This window comes from Kogia breviceps, chromosome 2 (genome assembly GCF_026419965.1).
Source record: "Kogia breviceps isolate mKogBre1 chromosome 2, mKogBre1 haplotype 1, whole genome shotgun sequence".
NCBI classification, from domain to species: Eukaryota; Metazoa; Chordata; class Mammalia; order Artiodactyla; family Physeteridae; genus Kogia; species Kogia breviceps.
The window spans coordinates 8,216,962-8,240,244 of record NC_081311.1 but is presented as its reverse complement, the minus strand read 5'-3'; the positions used below and the strand labels follow the sequence as shown (position 1 = coordinate 8,240,244).

The window sequence follows — 23,283 nt, the reverse complement described above, 5'->3', positions numbered from 1 at the left end:
CGGGAGGGGCCACAACAGTGAGAGGCCCGCGTACCGCAAAAAAAAAAAAAAAAAAAAAAAGAAAGCACCAGACTCGAAGGGCCAGGTGCACTACGGAGGGGCAGCCTCACCGACTTCATGCTCCCCGGGGTGGTCGGAGATCTCCACGGCGTACAGCTTCAGGCCCTGGTGGCTCTTGCCAATGTTGTAAATCCTGGTGATGTTGGAGCACATCTCATTCACGACCTTCATCAACTGAGAAACAAGATGGGTTTACAGCCCTGCACGAGGATGGCCACGCTGCGCGGAGGGCAGACCTCTCAGGAAGACGGCCCCCTCCCACGGCCCCCCTCCTGCACACCAGCGCCATCCCCCTGCCTAGAATGTTCTCCTCGTGGCCCCCCTGCCCTGTCTTCCAGCACCTCGTGCTCGTGTGTATCACCTCCCTGGGCTGTCGTGTCACCTCCCTGGGTGACGAGGTGTTAACCTTTTCACTGTGGTTTCCCGTTTTCTTATTGTGCCCTCATTAGACAGACTGGGCCTTTTCTTTCTATACCCTTGCCTAAATAAATATTTATTACTGAATATCATTTTTTTCTTACACTGTAATGAGCAATCTGTGATGTCAGGCTGAAGAAACACACACGGCTTCGCCCCCCTGGAACTCAAAGTGAGGTAACAGATGGAGTGCCATCGCCACTTCATTGGTGCCAAGTAAGGGGTGCGTGGAGGCCAGGGTGACGGGAGCCGTGCAGTGAAAGCGTGAGGGATGCAGGCTTCCACGAGAAGGTGAAATATATACAGGGTTGTCTCCTGAATTTTGCTTGGACAGTCGAGCTTGTCAGACAGCTGCCAAAGGAAGGGAAGAGGGTCTGCTCATCACAGGAGCCCTGGGGCAAAGGACAGAGACACCCCTGCCAGAGGCTGCTGTGCCTCCCCTCTCTGAACGGGTACCTGTGAGTGAGCTGGTTAAGTGGCCTTGACTTTCCGGGGGAAACTGTTTAGCCATCCCCAAGTGAAAGAAGCTCTGATTCAAAGGATGTCTCTGCCAGGCACCAGACTAGCCACGCTTCTCCATGGTAGAGTCGGGTGCGTTCATGAGATAACTTCTGACAGGGTGTTACAGACCAGGAGGGAAGCTTGGGTGCTGTGGAAGCAGCGAGGGAGGACATCCCAGCCTGAGGGGTGGGCGGGCGCCCACCAGGGAGGGATTCATCCTTTTACAAGATGAGCAGGAGCTGGGCTGGTGGTGATGGAGGGAGGGGTGGCATGGGCCTGGGCATGCTCTAAGCATCTTTCAAAACATTCGTCATCAACCAAATGATCCATAAAATGTCCTTGTAAAGTGTAAATGAACAACTCTGTCTCAAACGTTACGGTAGGTTAAAATCGATGGAACTGGTAAATCGGTATCGTAGAATTTCTGACGGAGTCGAGTGACATTGCACTTGGTTTGCCTTTTGTTAACAACATCCTGCACTGCTGGGTGGAGGGCGATCCCGGGGCCTCGGTGCGCATTTCTAAAGGAATGGAGCTCTTGCTGCTGGTGCTTTGCTTTTACGACACACCTCCCAGGTGTTACGGCCACAGCCCTGGTCAGGCATTCAGGGTCTATTCTCTCACCACTCCTGGGAGGGGGAAACATGCTTTGCTTTACGATAACTCACTTTGTGTTATCATATCTAGGTGAGAGAAAGCGAAAGCTGGCTATAAAGGACTCTTGTTCAAAAAGGGAAGAGGCGGAAACCCACCATCCCTGGAGAAACCCCATGCCAGCAAGGTTAATGTAGCTTCACACCTCTCACCATGAGGGATACATACCGAGGGGCTGAAGTAGAGCCACAAAGGAGTAGGCCAAGTTTTAACAAGAGACATGGTGATAATGTCACTAGCAACGTTCACCATCGCGGTGACAGTAAGTTCTATTTCTCTACTGAACCTCATCGTGACGACCACCAGTGAAGTAGATAAGCAAGGAGGCCTGTCCCCATTCTACAGCTATGGAGACTGAGGCTCAGAAAGACATTGAGGGATTTGCCCAGGGTCACCCAGCTGGTGCCAGGTGGAGCCAGGGCTTTGGACTCTTGAGTTCTTATCTGTCCATGAAGGTGCAGCAGAGCAATCGAAACAAGCAATGCCGCCTCTTTTGTCTGTCGTACACGGGATTGTTCCGGTAGACGGCCACAGCACAAGCACCATCTGATTTGGGCCTCTCGTATCAGTCTCTGCCGACCACACACGCTCCACTACCAGCGTGGACCTCAGCAAATCCTGCTCAGCAGGTGACCCACTGTCCTGCGCTCAGATCAAGGACCAGTTCTGCAGACACAGAGCCACTCGGCTCGTCCTGAACTAGGTGGTCAACACAAGCATTCAGTACAGAGTCTGGTTGTCCTTTAATGCCTACCCTCCTTCCCCTTTTGATGAGCTGCCAGAGGAATGTGCCCCCTGTGCTGGAGATCATGACCTTGACATTGGAAAAAGACAAACAGCATCTTCCCTTGGATGCACACTTAGCCAGGGATACAGCCTCTCAGGATGGGATGATTCTTAGCCATAGCTCATCGGAGTCACCTCTTTATCCTCTACCCACCACTGCAGTATTTTTATACCAGTCACATGTTCCTTCTTGGTGTTGTGATATCACAGGTATCTTTTCCACGCACAGGAACGAGAACACGGGCATTTGAAGACTCCTTTTAGGAAGTTTCTTGACAATTCCCTCTGCACCATGGCCCTCTGCAATGCTGGGAAGGATTTCTCCAGGGGCCATGGGCATCCTCAAAAACCCGGCTGGTGAGCCACCTTGCTTATTCCCAGAAAGAGTCAGAGGATTTTTTGGAGTCTGAGTCTTAACGGTAAATGTTTTGAGTCTTGAGGTCTAAAGTAAGAGAAAGGGATAGAATTTTCTTCACTGCCTTGTTGAGGAAGCATTCATCCTCAACAAGGATGATATCACCCAAAGGAGGTGAAAATTGGTTTTCCAGGGGCTAAAAATCTTAAATATTACATGCATTGTGGCCCTCCAAAGTGCAACCCTACCCAACAAAATTTTATTCCTTCGTTTTTAGTGTAATGGGTAATTAAGAAAAGTGTCTAGAAAGGGCCAGTAAGGAAACATGGTTGAGAAGCACTGCCCTCGAGAGTAGTGGGTTTTGTAAGATGCTCAGCAACCTCAAGACTCCGTCTCCTCATCTCTGAGGAGGGAAGAAATCACATCCTGGGATCTAGTGAATTCCTGGCTCTGTTGCTTCCCTCCTCTCCTGAAGGAGACAGGAGAAAGAGCCCCCTTTCCTAGTAATTCAGTTTCGAGCAATACATCAGAGGATCAGAGTGGTACGTCAGAGGTAAATTAGGTGCACCATGCCACCTGCTGGAGCAGGTTTCGTCCTCTCACACAAGTCACTGCAAGTGGGGAGCTATCCAAAGGCTCCAGGGCAGAAAGGTAGCTGAGAAAACGGATGCATCCACTCACTGGAACATTCCGCAGCGTCCAACGACAATTATGCAGACAGCAATGAAACCTGCTAATGATCCAACATTAAGTGAGAAAATCTGGGCAAAGTTGCAACCGTCCTCTGATCAAAATCGTACGAATTCTGTGAACACAGACATGCAAACCCTGGATAGAAATGGGGGAAAATGAAAACCACTGATTCTTTAGGGTATTGGGTTCATGGAGGATTAACCTTGAGACTTTTCGTTTGTATTTGATATAGTCACAATATTGTTTATCCAATGAATTAAAATGCTAAAAAAAAAAAAAGAAAGAAAGAAGGGAGAAGAGAAAAAGTCCTCTTCCATCATCTTTACTCATTTGTCTGAGAAACAGACACTGCATCTGATCAAGTGAAAAGGAATTCCAGAGGGAGAGGGAAGGAAGAGAGCCAGGGTAGGAGGCGTCCCGTGGCGGGCGGAGCTGGGCTTGTCTGGATCCGCAAGCCTGCTGTCCTGCCCGGGTTTCCTGCCTCCATCGTGCACCCCCAGGGTCAGGAGCTCAGCGACCCCACCGCCTGCTACCCACGACCATCCTCAGCTGCCTGGGGAGATCAAAACCCTTAGCCGGCTGCCTTCCCACCCACGTCTCTCCTGGACTCCTTTCTACTGCCTCATGTCACACGCTCCATATCAGCCAACCAGCCAGAACTTCCTGAGCATTTGGCACCTGACAACAGCAGGTCCCCAACCAAAGTCCAATCTTTTTAACCTCTCCCGCAAACCACTTCTTTTTCTCCCGCTGTGAACGGTATCCCGGGCCCTGGGAAGCACACCAGAATCCTCTCTCTCTCCAACTTATTGGGGAATCCTGGGACTGGTCAGTCCCCCTCAGAAACTCCTCCCCCCATCCTTCTTCAGACCCGGCAGGTCCCTCTCCTGGGAAAGGGACAGAGCTCACCAGTCTACTGTCCATACAACTGCCAGAAGGATCTCCCCAAACGCAGTTCTGCTCCTGGAGAAGACCTCCCTACTCTCAGACTCAGGACTAAAGCCTCTCTTGGCACTGCCGACGGTCCCAGAAACAGGCCGTCCCCTCCTGCCTCTACAGTCCTGTTCTCACTGCTCAGACCACCCTTCCTTCCGTCTCTTCCTGCCACAGGCCCTGGATGACGGCGGACCTCACTTGCAACCCCTTCCCTTCCCAACCACGGCCGGCCATGCCGGCCCTGTCCTCAAAAGATCCCCCCCGTAACAACCTCAAAAGTACAGTTATCCAATACACTTTATGGATTTAAGATGAAATGACAGAGTCTCTGCCCTCGTGGTCCCAAATGACGGAGAAAGGTAACGTACACGTAGACACAGAGGTGACTGAGGAATTGTGAATGGTGACAAGCTGGGAAGGCCTTCAGCGCTCAGAACAATGAACTCAATCTGCATCATAATGTCAGCATTTGCGCAACGCCTCCTGCCTCCCCCCCCTTCCCAAGCCCCCGGGGCTCCTCCTGCGGGGAGAACGGTGTCTTACAAGTCAGAGCTCCAGAAATACCTCTCACACAGGCTAGTCGCTCACATTCTCATGATTTCCCCTCCAAAGCAACAGCTGTTCTGTTTTCTCTTCCTGCTCGTGCGTCTGCTTCCCATTTTTTGTGTTTTTTGTAAATGTCTCTTGCAATACTAGGATAAACTAACAGTTCCCCACCCCACCCCCCGAAGCGGAAAGATTTCTACAGCAATCTAGCCGACTCCATACAGGGAATTGCTAAAAGTGCTGGCTTCTTTCCCACCCCCAGGAGCCAGGAGTCCAAACGGCAAATCACTTCTGGCCTGAACACTCTTCAGGATTGAGAGATGCCCCCAACGCCCAAACTCAGAGAGTTTCCAGCTGAGTGCTGCGGGGTCCTGAGAGATCGGAGCGGCCACCCAGTGTCCCCTGCAGGGGCTGCATTGCTTTCTCGGGCTCCTCTTAGCTCTAACACCTACCAAGAGATGGCGACCAGAGTCCCCCAGGGTCATGAAGCATATCCATTAGCTCTCCTCATATGAGAAGGACCTCCATTCTCCGTGCGGGACCACTATTTAAAGATACCACACTCTCTGTGCAGTGAGCTCATTTTACACGCATTTAGATAGATTGCTTTTGACATTAACTGCACCATAAGTTGACAGTTGCCTAATTTCTGGGCAAAAAGATGTCCCGAGATGCCCACTGAGCAAAGCTGTGTTAAGACGCGAGTGCTTCACAAGATGGAACGGTGAGAAGTCACATAAACAGCCGGAAATGGAAAGCATCAGGGAAGAGTCACAGACCTCAAGTGCAAACACATTCCCCTGATTTCTGCAGAGCAAGACCACAGGACAGTTTCTTTAGCACGCCCCACCTGCAAGTCTGTGCCGACAGGCGCCTGCGCGCTGTGTGTATCTCAAATTCAACGACATGGAGACTAGCTGGGTTTGTTGACTCCCTGGGACGAAGCCGAGAGCCCTCGTGGCAAAGCCTAATTGCTCCGACCTCAGGAGGCTGGTACCGCTCTCTCAGCACCTATGAGCCCTCGCCTTGAGCCATGTTATTTTGGCCTTTGGTGCACGCTTGTTCATTAAACATATTCGTGAGTACATTTCTCTGTTCCTTCTCTTCCGACGATTCTTGCACGTCTAAGGGTTTCTCATTTGCCAACACTTCCCCGCGCTTTCTAGCACGAGGCGTGGGGGGAACGCTGAACGGGAGATTACACAGGCAAAGCACTCAGCATAGGGCTGCTTTTGTAGCCTGTCCTAAAAAACTCTTGGTCCCTTCTCCCTTCTGCACCCACTGGACAAATGCTGTCAATAGCTCAGGATTACTTGGTTTCTGTCATTAAATCTGGGGACAGTCTCATCTGGGACGTCCTTTCCTCCTACAAACAGTCTAAAGCACTGAGAGCCATAAGGTATCAACCCGCTGTTCTGAAACCTGCCTGTACATTAGAATCACAAGGAGAGCTTTAAATAATTTAGATTCCCCAGTCCCTTTTCCTCAGGATTCTGCTCTGATTGGCCAGAGGCAGGTTTCAAGTCTAGGTATTTTTCCCAATTTCCCCCCGTGATTCTAATACCGAGAGAATCAGAGAATCAGAATACAAGGCGAGTGTTACATATTCCCTGGGTGACTCAGTTTCGCCATCAGTAAGACAAGGCCAGCAACAGTCCTCACTCCTAGGGTGGTTAGAGAGACTGACCATGTTAACATAGGTGAATTCCTAATGTAGGGAAATTGATGTAGGTCGTATGCGAGAGCTTCCTGCTATTACTATTACCGGTGTTATTCCGGATTCCTTTTCTTCTTCGACTCTGCACATGGCTATTGTCCTTAAATCAGTGCTACCACTCGAACACGAAGTGATGTATTTTTTTTTAATTGAAGTATAGTTGATTTACAATATTGTGTTTCAGGAGTACAGCAAAGTGATTCAGTTATTTATATATATATATATGGAACATTATTTTCCATTATCGGCTACTACAGAATATTGACCATAATTCCCTGTGTCATCCAGTAAATCCTTGTTGCTTCTCTATTTTATACACAGTAGTGTGTATCTGTCAATCCCAACCTCCTAATTTATCCCTCCCCCTCTCCCTTTCCACTCTGGTAACCATAAGTTTGTTTTCTACGCCTGTGAGTCTGTTTCCGTTTTGCATATAGATTCATTTGTATCATTTTTTAGATTCCACACATAAGTGATGTCATATAATATTTGTCTTCCTCTGACTTACTTCAGTAAGTATAGTATTCTCTTGATGCACCCATGTGGCTGCAAATGGCAATATTTCATTCTTTTTTATGGTTAATAGTCCATTGTATATGCATATACCACATCTTCTCAAGCCAATCATGGGTTGATGGGCGCTTAGCTTGTTTCCATGTCTTGGCTATGAACATTTGGGTGCATGAATCTTTTCAAACTAGAGTCTTCATTTTTTTCTGGATATATACCCGGGAATGGGATCGCTGGATCACATGGTGGCTCTATTTTTAGTTTTTTTAAGGAACCTCCATACTGTTTTCCATAGTGGCGTCACCGATTTACATCTCCACCAACAGTGTAGGTGGAAGAAGTATAGTATTAAATCAGAAAGCTTGGCTTCGAATTCTGCTTCAATCACCTGCTGGAGAGGGAGGTTTCCTCTGGTCACCTGAACCCCAGGGCATCCTCAGCCTAGAAACTACGAGCATTTCCTGTGGCTTCAACAAACCATAAAAGCACAAAAACAAACACCTACGTGCGTCTGGGCACAGGAGAGATTTCTCTTTGAGAAACCGGGATCTTACCTGACGCATTTCCTTATAGTTGTGGTGCTTAAAATCCAGGTCATCGGTGGTGGTCATTTCATTCCGTCGGTGATAGTAGTTATTTGGATCTAGGGACAGAAATATGGTTTTGAATTCATTCACATTATTCTGTTGCTTGTGGTGGCTGCGTTAGGTGCCCGATCTGTGTGGGAACACAGCTCAACCTCCAGCTTCTAACTTTCGCACAGAGGTGAGAGAGCCAACTTTCAAGAAGCTTCTTAAGAGTCAGAACTACCCAGTGGGGAGAGCCTGGGCCTGGAGCCAGAATGCCTGGGTTCCAATCTCTTCTACTCGTGTGCTGAGTGACCTTGGATAAGTCACTGGAGCGGTTTTTCCTTAGTGTCTTCACCTATAAACAGGGGAACACCGGTACCTCCCTCACTGGTTTATTGTTAGTATTAGTGCCCGGCAAACAGTCACACTAAATGAAGGAAGGAATAAGTGAATGAATGAATGAATATCACAGCTGCACGGAAATTTTCAGAAGTGTGGTGGACTCTATCAGGTGCCTTGCCCAGCATGCAGTCCACTTTCATCCTTCCTAACAGAAGCCCTGTGTTGTTTGGGAGTCCCCACTTCTCCGCTTCTAGGAAACTGACCTCATGCCTTAAGCTCCAGGGGTCCTACATGACCGGTCTAAGCCAATCAGAACGCAGCACTCCTGGCTACTCTTATTGGTCCAGATTGAAGGGAAGGACTTCAATGGCACAGAGGGGTGAGTGAGAATCCGTCCAGAGTAGAGGACAGAGAGAACTTCAATAGCTACTGACTGACCCAACCCGAGATCCCCATCAACCTCCCTTGGGACTTCCAATCCCACGAGATAAAGAATTCCCTGAACTGCTAAGCCAGTGGGAGCTGGGGTTTCTGCTGTTGGAGCCAAAGCACCCTAACAGGCATAATCAGGGCGCCTTAGCAGTGGCGACCCCTGAGGACTGAGGAGGAGATGCCTGCTCTTGACTTCTCTTCCAGATAAACTGACTGTTTTCTTTAATTCCTATAAGCCGATGTCATTTATACAACTACAGAACCAAAGAGCACGCAGAAGAAAGGAGGGGAAAGGGAACAGGAAGAGCTAGAAGGAGGATGAAGGGGGCGAAGGGACCATTCAGTGGACCCTCTCCTGACCTGACAAAAAGTCGGAGGCTTACGGAGCCTCAGCCAGACTCGCCATCTCCGGCTCCAGCTCCACGCAGCCAGAAATCCTGGTCAGCTCAGATCCCTCCCCAAGGCAGAGAGGTCTAACATGGTGCTTCAGACAAGTTAACCTACTAACCCAGGAACCAAGTGAGCAAAGCTGGAACCATAGCAGCTGTTTGATCCAAGTGGCTCAAGGGATAGTTCTGGAGGTGATGGCAGTGGCGGATGATGGAAGGATGAACACCTGCTCCCAGGGGTGTTAGGAGCGGGGAGCCCTAACTCATGCCACCAAACAAGGCCACAGACAGCAACACTGGCTGCGCGTCAGACGCAGCCTACGCCTGCTGAATCCGAATCCACGTTTTAAAAAATCCGGGGCTTTCCTGGTGGCGCAGTGGTTGAGAGTCCGCCTGACGACACAGGGGACACGGGTTCGTGCCCCGGTCCCGGAGGATCCCACGTGCCGCGGAGCGGCTGAGCCCGTGAGCCGTGGCCGCTGCGCCTGCGCGTCCGGAGCCTGCGCTCCGCAACGGGAGAGGTCGCGCCAGTGAGTGGCCCGCGTACCACACACACACACACACAAAATCCAGACGTTTGAGAAGCACCGTGTTAAAGTACTGAGCGCCTGCCAGCAGGGTTGAGGTCCGCGGTGCACATCACACCCATCCGCGATCACGTGAGCTGGCTGCCTGTCTGTAATCCACAGCCACCTGGCGTGACTGCCGCCTGGAGCCTACCTGCCGAGGTCCCCTTCAAGACTGGCTTCGCCCTTGAGGCTGCGGGCACATGCAGCACACGTTGAAAGTCACATGCAGACCCACACACCAAAAACGACTCGGTGTTTAAGAGTCACACAAGGTTTCCCAGTGACGCTATTAGAAGCAATTAATCACCATTGAAAAAGAAATAATGTGGGTAGGGGGCAAACCGGCATTCTGTTCCAGAAAGAAAGCGAAAGTAGTTCAGGTTCAGCAAAGGCCCCCAGCTATGTTCCAAGCTCTGTCCTTTGGGGAGTGCAGGCTGACCGTACCCTCCAGCAAGCAAGCCTCCTGCCCTTTGGTTTCCAAACCTGTATGTTTCAAAGCCAAGGTAAAGCACATTTTCACATTACTTCACACAGAATTTACCCACCTGCTGATTCCTTACAGCTATTCAACACCCCGCCCACAGGTCCCAGGGGCCTGTTTCCAAGACTCTTCTTGAAAAGCCCCTTTTGTCTTCAAACGCAAGTTATGCCTTCAAGGTTCTTAAAAAGGATTGAAGAAAAACGCAGAACTCAACGTAGAAAGATCTCCATGTTTGACAACATCCTTCCTGCCTTGAGACTAATCAATTTGAGGGTATGGGTACAAGTTCCAGAACTGACTCAGAACCACAGGTGAACATTTTCACAACCTTCAGTCTTCCACCTTTCGAACAAATACTTCTAAACTTGTCCACTTATTCTGATTGGATAAAGTTTTATTGAGAACCTATCAGGGCCCCAACACTGTAGGTAACGAGTGAGAACCAAGCCCAGGCCTCCCTGGGGCCCATAGTCTACAAACCCACCCCGTTAGTCAGCCAAACCCACTGTCCCCTTCTCTCTTCTGTGGACCAGAGAATCCCAGTCTCCTGTGGGGAATCTATTCTAGATGCTTCCAATGGAATAGCCTTGCCCAGCACTCACAGGTATGGGCGTGTGACCCAGGTTCAGCCAATGAAAACACACGTCCTCTGGTCACAGCCACTGGCTCAGAGATGGTCCCAGGATCCAAGCTGGGCTGATAAGACGACTCCCCCCAGAGCTCCTCCCCACGAGGGTCTCCTGCTGGCGTCCCTCACGTGGTGGATGAGTTTGGGGTGTTCGTGGCCAAGCTTCCTGCCTGCACGGTGGTGAGGAGGGGAGCTCTGACTACACCAGGAAGGCCCTGAGATTGCAGACCTATTCCTACCTGAAGCCAGAGTCAGATCTACCCCGGGAATTTTCATTTCATTCCTGTGAGCTAAAATTTTCCTTCTCCCCCCACCCCTCCCAAGGTAATTTGAGTAGGACTTCCGACATTTGAAACGGAAGTCTGGATTTAGTCTGCAAGGCTTTTATCCTTGCAGATGGAGCTTTGGCGAAGCAGTCTCCTGCTTCCTTTCATGTGGCCGGTTTCATGTATCAGATGTACTGACCACCAGCTGATCCCTTTGGAACACCTTAGTGATGGGAATAGACAAACTGCAGACGGGTCACATGCAGTCTAAAACCGCCCTCCCAACATTACTGCTCTTATTCGGTGGCTCAAAGTCCTGCTCTGTCCCAACGGGGCCACTCATGAAGCCTCCTTTGGGTTGAATGATGCCCCCCTCCAAAAAGATATGCTGCAGTCCCGATCCCCAGGACCTTAGAACGTGACCTTATCTGGAGAGAGGGGTTTTACAGGGCTAACCAAGTTTACATGAGGTCCTGTGGGTGGGCCCTATTCCATTATGACTGTGTCTATCCAAAGGGGAAATGTGAACACAGAGAGAAGGACGCAGGGGACGCCACGTGACAGTGAAGGCAGAGATGGGGGTGATGCATCTAACATGCTGAGGGATGTCAAAAATTAGAGAGCGAACCACCAGGAGCTGGGGGAGAGGCAAGGAACAGACTCTCCCTCATGGCGTCAGAAGGAACCAGCGCTGCTACACCTTGATCTCAAACTTCTAGCCTCTAGAACTGTGAGACGATACCTTTCTGTTGTCCTAAGCCACCTGGTTTTTGGTACTTAGTTACGGCAGCCCTGGCAACGACTCCACACCCTGAACGTTCCCAGCTCCTCACTGATGTGGACACTCGCTATTCTCCGCCCAAATGTGGCACCAGCTCACTGCACTATGCAGACCAAACCCCATTACTGGACATCCAAGGGAACACCACGATTCTTGGACCATTCTGCTCGGCTGTTTGCTGCTTTGGGGGTTGGGATCTTGCTTTGCGGGTGCTCAGCTGGGAGAGGAAAGGCTATCTTTCCTGGAAAGGGGGCTCACTGCAATCTACGAACGCTAGTCTCATGACGTGCTTTATCCAGAACAGGCAAATCCATAGAGACATTGCAGATTAGGGGTTACCCCGTGGAGGGGGATCCGGAAGTGATTACTCAGTGGGTCCAGGTTGTTTTAGGGTCCATGACAAAGTTCTGAAACTAGAAAGAGCCAGTGATCACACAACCTTGTGAATATACTAGCACTGAACTGTATGCTTTAAAAAGAAGCTTAATTGTATGTTATGTGAATTTCACCTCATTAAAAAAAAAATATTGCTGGCCTCCAAGTGCTCTCTGAAGACTAAGGAGGATACCAGAAACGCAGCCACCACAGATCTTTCTTTCCCTGCCACGAGGCCAGCCCCTCACCCAAGGAAATGCCCACCACAGTGGCCTTGTGGCCTCCCTAAGCCCCGACACCCCCAGCACAGAGCCCTGAGCACAGATGACCTGGCACCATATGCAAACAGCACCAAACCCCTTCTGCAAAGAGCTGGCTCCCTGGGCTTCCCTGGTGGCGCAGTGGTTGAGAATCCGCCTGCCGATGCAGGGGACACGGGTTCATGCCCTGGTCCGGCAAGATCCCACATGCCGCGGAGCAACTAAGCCCGTGAGCCATGGCCGCTAGGCCTGCGCGTCCGGAGCCTGTGCTCCGCAACGGGAGAGGCCACAGCAGTGAGAGGCCCGCATACCGCAAAAAAAAAAAAAAAAAAAAGAGCTGGCTCCCTAATGAGAAGAAGAAGTCGCACTTGTCCAGTGCCATCTGACTGTTCTGATGACAAGGTCACTCCAAAAGGGGCAAGGGGAAGACGTGGACCCCCAGGCAGAGCCCATTATGATCTTAGGTCACATCACTGTCAGTGCAGAAGCATCAAACCCTCAGCTCCACGTGGCTCCAAGGAGGGAGCAGCACGTCATTCGTGCTTATTTCCTTTGCCGCCCCACCGCATAGCATTTCCACCACGCGGCTCGCGTGAGTCCGGGAAACCCTGTGATTTCTTGGCTGGTGTTCCTTCTCCAGGAAGTCCCAGGGCCAATCTGCAGCCTGACTGACAGGAGAATCTTCAAGAGTGTTGCTGTTTACGCAGTTTCCTAAGATAATCGACACCAGGCAGTTGGACAAGAAGAGAAATCACACGTTTATTTAAACTCAGGAGGGCAAGCTGCCTTCTGCGACAGGGGGCACAGCCAGCAAGCCTGGAGCCCCCTGAATTGAGAGGGATTCACTGGGGACAAGATGCCAACACGCCTCCCCCACTGGACAGCGAGAGCTCTGGGAGCAGCAACTGTGGTAGCTTATCTCAGAATCCTCGGGCCCTGACTCGGAACCGGTGCTCCCGAAGCGTCTGATACATGAATGAATGAGTGAGGAATGAACGGACGGATGGATGGATGGATACTCCAGTCAAGTTATTTAGAAAGGGCTAGTTGCAAAAAGATCGCACTTTCTAGGGCCCAGGCGACCTCTGAGAAGAGGCCCGCTTTATGCTGCGATGCTATTACCCTATCACTATATGGCAGAACGGAGAATGGAGGGTGGGGTGGAGCGAGTGGTAAATGAAAACCACATCCTCAGGACTGAGGAGAATTATGGAACATTATGCCATCTTTGGATCTGTCAGTGTACGGGTTTCCTAGGGCTGCCCTAACACAGTGTCATAAACTAGGTAGCTTGAAACAGACGTTTCTTCTCTCACAGTTCTGAAGGACAGAAGTCTGAAATGAAGCTGTCAGCAGGGCCGTGCACTTTCAAGGCTCTCAGAGAAGATCCTTCCTTGTATCTTCCCAGTTTCTGGCGGTTGACAACAATCCTTGGCTTGTAGCCTCATGATTCCAGTCTCTGGCTCAGTCATCACATGCCTTCTCCCTGTGTGTCTCTGTTTTCTCTTCTTAAGGACACCAGTCATTGGATTTAAGGCCCACCCTAACCCAGTATGATGTCATCTTAACGACTCACATCTGCAAAGTGCCTCTTTCCAAAAAAAGGTTACATTTTCTGAGGTTCCACGTGGACATGAATTTTGGGGGGAGTGTGGCCTGACTTGGTGAAGCAAAGTGGAAGGTAGTAAAGCAAATGGATTTCAAAGGTCCTTGCAGCTCCGCTGATCCAATAGAACCCATCCTGCCCTCAATTTATACAAATTGTTGAGAGGGGGAGGGGCAGGCTGACACATTATTACAGTTCAGCGAGATTGGTGGTGGTCTTACAATGAAAACATTTTCTCAGTGGCTTATGAATGGAGGGTGTGTGTATTCAGAGAAAGGAGACACAGCATTTCAATGGGTCCTGGCCCGCCCAAAGGAATGATTCAGGGGGCACTGCCCTTGAGCAGCTCCTCCATGCTTGAGGGACACAAGCTCCTTTCCAGAGATCTTTGTACAGCTCACCACAAGCTCCTCTGGGTCGAATTCAAGACCCTGGACTCCTTGGCACTGTGCAGAGAGAGGACGGTTGCTCAGCCCTGGTGGCCAGGAAGACGAGGTGGGAGGAGTGAAGACTTTCCCCAAAGAGGTCAGAGTCTCACATTCATAACAGAAGCTGCAGACCAGCACCAGGGGCTCAAGCACTGCCACCCCCCAGGACCCTGGGCACAGTTCTGGCACCCCGTGGGGAAATCGTGTTCAGAACAATGGAGCTCTTTTTTGAACGAGGCAGAGCACATTGCAGTGTTGTTTGCAACAGCAAAATACCTGAAAACCACCAAGGCTGTGATCCGGAAGTCAGCTGGCGTGTGTCTTCACCTGAATTCTTCATTATTAAAAATTTATCTTAAGAAGCTCTCCCCAGAGTTTCCGATATACATAGATCCTTAGTCCAAAATAGACAAGTCCATTCAAATTTGGGGAAGAGGACTTCCTTTCACTTTTAAAAAAAATGAACAACATTTAAAAGATTTGTTTGAATTAAAAAAAATTTTTTAATCATGGTAAAACACACATAACATAAAATTTGCCCTTTTAACCATTTTCAAGAGTACTGTTGAGTAGTGTTACATATATTCACATTGTTGTAGAAACAGATCTCTAAAACATTCTCAACTTACAAAACGGAAACTACAACCATTAAACAACACTCCCCCTTTTCTATTCATTTTGAGCTTTAAAAATCCTATTAATAGACCATGGTATAGGGCGATTCATTTTCTAGTTCAAAAATTTCTGGACACGTTATTCATGAAGACTTAAAAAGAATCTTCCCCTTCCTCTGCCCCCAGCTGAGAGTCCACAGGAAGACAGGGAGGACAGAACAAAGAGAAGCAGAAGCAAAGGTAAATGAATTTTTCATAAACAAGAGTTCCAGGAAGAATAGACTCCGGGCGGTTGCATGTAGAGCACGAAGTCACCTTGGGTTTGAGTGGCTGAGGTGCCTGGGTCGCCCCTGCCTTTGGCCTCGTTAACTTGCACAAGGAAATTGTGTCAACAAGGCAACTGAGCAAGATTCAATTACCCACATGGACACGGGGCCCCTGTGCCACCCCAGGCCCTCCGATGTGGCCACCACCACACAGCATGCACAAAGGCCAGCTCCGCTCTGGGCAGACCGCTAAGTAACTTCTAGAAGAAAAATGGCCCTAAATATTCAGGGTTGGAAAACAGAACCATTCCAAGTCCGTACTTGAAACCCATCCAGATTTCACGCTGTAATTCTGTCTTTGTGTTTAAATTGCCCCCAGGACCTATCTTCAAACATACACACACCAAGAATAATTTAACAGGAAAATATTTATTTCATGAGACTCTCACAGGCTGCCCTTTGCCCTTTACCAACAACAGATGAATTCCTGCCCTCAGAGAGAAACCGTGACCCTGCTGTTTGAAGCAAGCACACCAAGGCTGTGCTGAGTGACCTGGCACAAAGACGGGCTCACAGACCCCCGCCTACGTCTGTGCCTGCAGACGCAGTGAACTCGGGGAAGCCCAGCAGGCCCTGGTCAGCAGCAGGCGACTGTCATCCCAGGCTGAACCAGCCACGAAAGGAGGCCCAGATCCCAAACTGGGAAGCCTTCAACATTCTTTCTGGATCATCCTTGGAAACACATACACTTACTTCCGTTCTGCCAGCCACCCACCGAAACCTAATCTGAGCAATAATCCCATAATTTTTACAATAATTTTGCACGCGCACCACGACATAGAAACAAAGATACTCACGGTGGGATTCTGCAGAGAATCAAAACACTGGACGCAACCGAACTTCTAACTATAAGAGGCAGTTTGAAAACATGAGGTATTGTCCACAGACTAGGATAAAAGCATCCGCAAGACAGATGGTCTCTAACAGTTTTAATGACATGAAAAAAGTTTGCCGTCTAGTAAGCACAAATCTATAACAAAGAATCTGTCTGGTGTGAGGGTAGGTAGGTAGGTAGGTAGACCCATCTTTCTCACCAATACAGAACGTATGTTCTGCAAATTCATACTTGGCAAAGCAAGATCATGGATATTACGGGATTGAGGGAAAAGCAATAAATGACATGAAATATCCTCCAAAAACTCAGTAACACTAAGTTCACGGTGTGGGGGGTGGGATGGCTATAGAAAAAGCATGACGGATATACCGGCACCTGAGACGTCAGAGCTGGTGGTACCCTTCCCCCTGGCCGGGGGAATCCAGAGGTAGCAAGGCCTGACTCTCACACTAGACAAGAAAGTTGAGGCTTTCCTGGAGGAGAAAGTGTAGGAGAGAGATAACCCGAAGCTGTGCTCCTTGTTCCCTATGGCCTGACTGTGGGTGGACAGGAAAGTGGAAATTCCTAGAGGCCCTAGTGAAGGACCTTAGGAATGTTCTGGAGGCCAGCTTCCTTCCCTGGAGATGTCTGGACAGGATGAAGAGGCTGCCACATAAGGCTCCGTGTGCACACAAACTCGTAAGTTCTGAAAGGCCGACAGAGCAGCAAGCCAAACAAGATCAGCCTGTCCAGAGCAGCCATCAGCAAGGGTCCACGTGTGAATTCAAGCCCCCATCTTCGTGTCACTCTGGGGTCACACCCAGATGCCATGATGTGAAGACAGGGCAAGGGGAACACAACCTAAAGGAGCAAAGCATTTACCCAGAGACACAGGCATCCAAGCGAAGTTACTTTTACAGAGAGACTACATACGTGGTCAAGTTTAAAATGAACGCCTACCATCTCCTCTACCCAGCGTAGCAGGAGCAGTCAAGGGCAATTAAACGTGTTACCAAAAAAAATGTTAGGGCTTCCCTGGTGGCGCAGTGGTTGCGAGTCCGCCTGCCGATGCGGGAGACGCGGGTTCGTGCCCCGGTCCGGGAGGATCCCACATGCCGCCGAGCGGCTGGGCCCGTGAGCCGTGGCCTCTGAGCCTGCGCGTCCGGAGCCCGTGCTCCGCAACAGGAGAGGCCACAGCAGTGAGAGGCCCGTGTAACGCAAAACAAAGCAACAAAAAATGTTATCTAATATTTTTTTTTGGCCTGCTTCTGAGTAGTAGCTTTGAGTGAATTTTCAACCTTGCAACATATATCATCTTAAAATCCCAGTAGGCAAAACCACAGCTGACATGTTACTTTAATACACCAAATGTTCATGGTGTTTCTGAGTGGGGTGATGGGAGATTTTCTTTTTGTTTACCTATGTTTTCTAAATATCCTGCAATAGATGTGATATTTTTTTACATGAGAAAAAGATGGTGTGGCTTACTTCTATTCACCTTGCTGGCTAAGCACCTGTGCGCCATCAGCTCTCCTGCCCTGCAGGAAGCACGGGCAGACTCACCTGGCAAGGGGCAGCCGAGGATCTCCATCCTCATGCAGATGCTCCCATTATCGAACCAGGACTGTGGGTTTATGCGGATGTAGCGCGCCACCATGGGGACGGGCAGCTCGTTGAGCACAGGGATCTCCTTTTCACTGTTTCCTTCAAATATCTATTTATGCACAAGGGGAAACAAAGGGAATCTTTTAGAGCTTGATTATCAAGGCATGAAAGAGTCAGTAATTCACTCATTCCACAAGATCTCGAGCAACACCTAACGTGAGCTGGGCATTGAGGGGGAAGGAGAAATGGATCAGGCCTGGACCCTGCCCTCAGGAAGCCCCAGTCTACTGGGGGGGGGCAGGGAGAAGGAGGGGTGTTATATTTAGATGTCATAGGTGAAATCTATTAGTGCCATGCAAAGAGACATCCACAAAGCTCTGGGACGTCAGAAGAAGAAAAGGACCAGGCAAAGCTTCAGGGAAGAGGTGCCATCTGAATTGGCCTTGAAGGAAAACTCTTTAGATGTGTAGGGATGGGAGGGATTGTAAAGAAAAGGAAGCAATGGCTGGAGAAGCCCAGAGATGGGGTTCAGGAGAAGAGCAGCCGTCTCCCTGTTACTGGAACACAGAGGAGTGTGTGCAGGGTTGTGGGGGCGGGGGGCACGGTAAGTATGATAAGGAAGGTTGAAGTGGAGGCTGCAGTCAGATCTTGGAAGGCACTGGAGACCATGTTTGGAACTTGCGCTTGAGAACCCGAGGAAGAGGGTGATAAGATCGGAACTGGCTAACCGGGAGGGAAGCGTGGAGCTGAAAGACCAGGGTCGTTAAAGAAAGTTCGGGAACTACTCTAATTGACTAGCTGTGCAGGCCCCAACTTTCCCCATGGGCCGCTGACCTTCCAGGGCTGAGCTGTGACTTGTGAAAGAGACTGAATCCCAGCAGCTCCGAACTTGAGCCCTAAATGTGGGCAACTTGGTTCCGAGCTTCAGGGTACGGAAAGGGGGTCATTATCCATCAGACTGGATGGCTGGTCTGGGTCGACACAGAACCAGGCAACATCCAGGTGCAAATCCTGGTCGGGTGTCCACGGCCTCTGCCCAGCCCTGCACAGCCAGACGCCAAGGGCGTGGTCGGAGGGAAAAGAGACTCACCATGTCTCCAGATCCATTCTTAACAGTGACCCATGTATGGCTGTCATTGCTCACCATGACCTTATAGGAGGTTACCCAGTCACTCCTAAGAAAAAATAAAACACCATTGGGACAACACACTTAAAAATGTTTTCCTCTTCCATGCAGAGGTGCAGCAGTAGAGAAAGCAGGTCCCAGAGGTGGACAGCACTGGTTCACACCCTGGCCCCCACTGCTCACCCTCCTTGTGGCCTTGGCCAGGTAAGTGACCCATCTAGGCTACAGTTTATCCACCCATGAAATGGGAATTATAAAAGCACCAAGCTTAAAATAGTAATGTAAGCATTAAATGGTTTCATACCCATTAAACACGCAGGACAATGCCTGGCCCCCAGTAAGAACTAAATGTTGGTCACACACACAAAGACACACAAATAACTTACAGATCGGTTTATACTGAACGTTTACATCACACACAGTAGTGGAGTTCCACGTGGGAAAGAAATCTCAGTAAAAGTGGCAAGTTGGCCTAGAAATTTCATTTGGAAAACTGTTTGGGAACATAACACACTAGATCCCACCAACCACAAAAACAGCAGCCTGAGTCTCTAAGACACACGAGGTTTCTCCTGGGCTGTCACAGCCGTGCAGACAATTCTCCCACCCCACTCCACAGCCAGCAATAATCCAGTGATATCTGGGCCCCAGGCCAGACCCCTTTCATCACATCCTACTGCACAGAAATTACTGAGGGTAAAAGAGCCAAAATTTGACTTCCCAGAGTGGAGGTCAATTTGATAAGCAAAAAAAAAAGACTTTCCTGTGGAAAACACATTTTTCCCCTCTGCCTCAGTTTTTTATAACATTAATTGTTAAGCAATATAGACAAGTCTTCCTGAGCATCTTTCTTTCAAATTTTTTAAATGTTGGAACTAAGCACCAATGTACTAAACTTTTAGAACATTCCACCAGCTGAAGCATTTGGAATCCTTGTTTTCCTGCTGTGCAATCTCCTTGGACTCAGGATCCAGATAGATGTCAAGAAGGTTCCCGGTTTCCAATCCAAATCAATACTGTCCAGGAGAGTTTGTTTAGAAACTGCAGCTGGCTCTACTCATTCTGAATTGTCTGACTCGTTCAAAAATTATTCTTAGGTGCTTTTCTATGTGCTTGGAAGCCAACCCTCTGCTGAACTTTCTTCCTTCTCTCACCTGTCCACCAGCTTTGTGTAACTACCTGCTGGGAGCCAGGATCTATCAAACAACATGCTCCTCCTCAGGAGGTTACGGGCGTGAGCCCACGCCTGCAGATTAAGATGCGCTAAGCACGTCTTTCGAAAGGCCCCTCAGCAACAGCTCAGGCCCTTTGCTCCGGAAAATGATGCTCACCCCAAATAGCAAACTGTTTCCAACATTCAAATCATTTCCAAATGACTTGCATCCGCAGTTCCTTTGCCATCTGCTTTTCTGCTGATCACGCCCCGCTGGGACCCAGCGAGGCAGCCAGCAGAGGTGAGGGGTGGCAGAGGTGAGGGGTGTTATCCCGCGTGGGTGGAAGTGATGAATTTAGGAAGCCTCTCAGTCAAAAGAAGCACACAAACAATAAGAGGGGGGTGGAAAGAAAAATTCAAACAAGTCCTCCAAAGAAAAGGCGAGAGAGAAGAGAGGAAATGCAAACCGAGTAATAATTTCTCAAACTTAAAAAAACCCAAATATGGACAAATTCAACACTTTATGTTTGAAGGGTAATTACTTACATGACTCAGCCCTCTCCTCTGAACCGCAGACCCTCCCTCATATCCTTCTGCCTAGCTGACCTCTCCACTTACCGCCTCAGCGACGTCTCTAATTGAACCCGCCCAAACCGACTGATTTATTCCGTCCACTCTGTACCCCAGCCTGGGAGCCCCTGCCTCAGAAAAAGCACTGCCATCCACCCAGGGCAACAAAATCCCAGAGTCCTCCTTGGCCCCCCTTTCCCTCTCTCCCCTACACTGAAACCATCACCAAGTTCTGTCAATTATACCTTCCACTTCCTTCTAGAATCTCTCCACTCCCTCCATCTTCACTCCCACCAACCAGCCCATTCTCTCTGGCCAGGACTATTGCAGTTGCCTCCCACTGGGCTTCTGAAATTTAAACTGCCCTCCAATCTATCATGCAGTCAGAGGTTTACTCTTCTAATGAAATACTAATATGTCACCTCCTGCTTAAAATATCAGTTATGTTAGTATTCAGACCAAATTGCTCATCATGTTCTATAAGACCCTTGCTTACCTCCTATTTTCCACACTCTTTCTTTCAATTCCTGATACTGATTATACTCTCTCTTGCTTCAGGGTCTTTGCACATACTGTTCCATTTGTCTGGACTCCTCTTCTCCTGTTCTCTGTCTGCCTCTAAGCCAGCGGTCCCCAACCTTTTTGACACCAGGGACTGGTTTCGTGGAAGACAATTTTTCCACAGACCGGGGAGTTGGGGTGGTTTGGGGATGATTCAAGCGCATTACATTTACCGTGCACTTTATGTCTATTATTATTACCTTGTACTATATAATGAAATAATTACACGGCTCACCATAATGCAGAATCAGTGGGAGCCCTGAGCTTGTTTTCATTTGCCACTCACTGATAGGGTTTTGATGTGAGTCTGCAAGCGGTTGATTTGTTACGGTCTCTGTGCAGTCAAACCTCTCCGCTAATGATGATCTGTATTTGCAGCCGCTCCCCTAGCATCACTGCCTCAGCTCCAGCTCAGATCATCAGGCGTCAGATTCTCCCTCGCATGCGCGGTTCACAGCAGGGTTCGCGCCCCTACGAGAATCTAATGCCGCCGCTGATCTGACAGGAGGCGGAGCTCAGGCGGTAACGCGAGCGACGGGGAGCGGCTGTAAATACAGATGAAGCTTCGCTCGCTCACCCGCCGCTCACCTCCTGCTGTGCCGCCCGGTTCCTAACAGGCCACGGACTGGTACCGGTCCGTGGCCGGGGGGTTGGGGACCCCTGCTCTAAACTATTCAGACCTCAAACTTTATCAGATAAGCCTGTCCTAATCCTCCAATCTAGCCAATTTCTTTTCTTATATGTTCGTTTCTTTCAGATTTTAATTGTTGGTAATGTTATACTCCCTTCTAGAATTATCTTCATCCCCCACCGGAATATAAGCATCTCATAGATGGAGGAAGATGAGATTGTGGTACTTTGGAGGATGCAAAAGGAAGCTGATATCCTGGAGGAGAGTAAGGGACAGGGCAGCAGAACTGCGGTTCCACGGGCTCTGCAGGCCATTTGATAGAGGCAGAACTTCCTCTGCCAGGCAGTAGGGAGCTGGCCCCTTTGCTGTCCGCCTACCATGGTTAAAAGTACTTTAGGACTAATTAGACAGCCTTCTCTACTAGCAAAACTTCCGTCTTAATAGAATGCTTGGAAATCAGAGACTATCAAGTGTTTCCTGTTTACTCTATGAAACTGACTCACCTTTTAACCACATTTGACTCTTGAAAGAGACAGCAGAGGGTCCTCTTGCGCGAGTTTATGAATAAACAACCTTTGTTCATTTTGTCTCAGGCTAAGTTTTGTCTTTGACATTTCATATTATTGCCCATAATTATGATTTTTTTCATTCTCATTGCTTTCTGGTATTCCACGCTGAGAATGGTCAATTTATTGGGCTGGCCAAAAAGTTCGTTTGGGTTTTTCCATGACACCTTTTTTTTTTTTTTTTTTAAACATCTTTATTGGAGTATAACTGTTTTACAATGGTGTGTTAGTTTCTCCTTTACAACAAAGTGAATCAGTTATACCTATACATATGTTCCCACATCTCTTCCCTCTTGCATCTCCCTCCCTCCCACCCCTCTAGGTGGTCACAGAGCACCGAGCTGATCTCCCTGTGCTATGCGGCAGCTTCCCACTAGCCATCTAATTTACGTTTGGTAGTGTTCCATAACATCTTATGGAAAAATCCGAATGAACTTTTTCTGCCAACCCAGTATTTGTCCATTTTATTGCTAATGAGCACCTGAGTAGTTTCCAGTTTAGACTATTATGAATAGTGGTAGTTCTATGGAAATTCTAGGTATGTATCTTTGGGTGAATTTACATAGAATTCTTGGTGTGTAATTAGGAATAGAATTGCTGGATCACAGGGTCCTAGGATACACGTACGTTCATCTGCAGTTTTCCAAATTAACTGTGTCTATTTACACTTATACCAGCAGTGTATGAGAGTTCCAATTGCTCCACATTCTTGTCTACACTTGGTATTATCTTTCTTTTTCATTTTAGCCATTCTGATGGGTATGTCCTATTATCTCACCATACTTTTCATTAATTCACTGGATGACTAATGAAGTTCAACATCTTATATGTTCATTGGGCATTTGGATATATCATCTTTTGACAAAATGCTTATTCAAGTTTTTCCCTTTTTTTCAATTAAGTTGTCTGTCTTATATTGATTTGTAAGAGTTCTTTATACATTCTAGATATAAGGATTTTTGCTAAATATATGGATTGCTAATATTTTCTCCAGTTTGTGTCTTATACTTTGTAGT

General features: G+C 48.8%; 1 protein-coding gene across 1 annotated transcript in view; it reads right to left on the bottom strand.

Annotated features, from left to right (window-relative positions):
- CPXM2 (carboxypeptidase X, M14 family member 2) overlaps window positions 1-23,283 on the bottom strand; it is a 128,378-nt gene that overhangs the window by 23,179 nt on the left and 81,916 nt on the right. The window contains exons 5-8 of the mRNA XM_059052639.2: window positions 18,751-18,835; window positions 17,619-17,769; window positions 7,730-7,818; window positions 111-234 (exon numbers count right to left, since the gene is read on the bottom strand). Coding sequence (XP_058908622.1) covers window positions 111-234; window positions 7,730-7,818; window positions 17,619-17,769; window positions 18,751-18,835 — 449 coding nt within the window. The remainder of the gene's footprint in view (window positions 1-110; window positions 235-7,729; window positions 7,819-17,618; window positions 17,770-18,750; window positions 18,836-23,283) is intronic.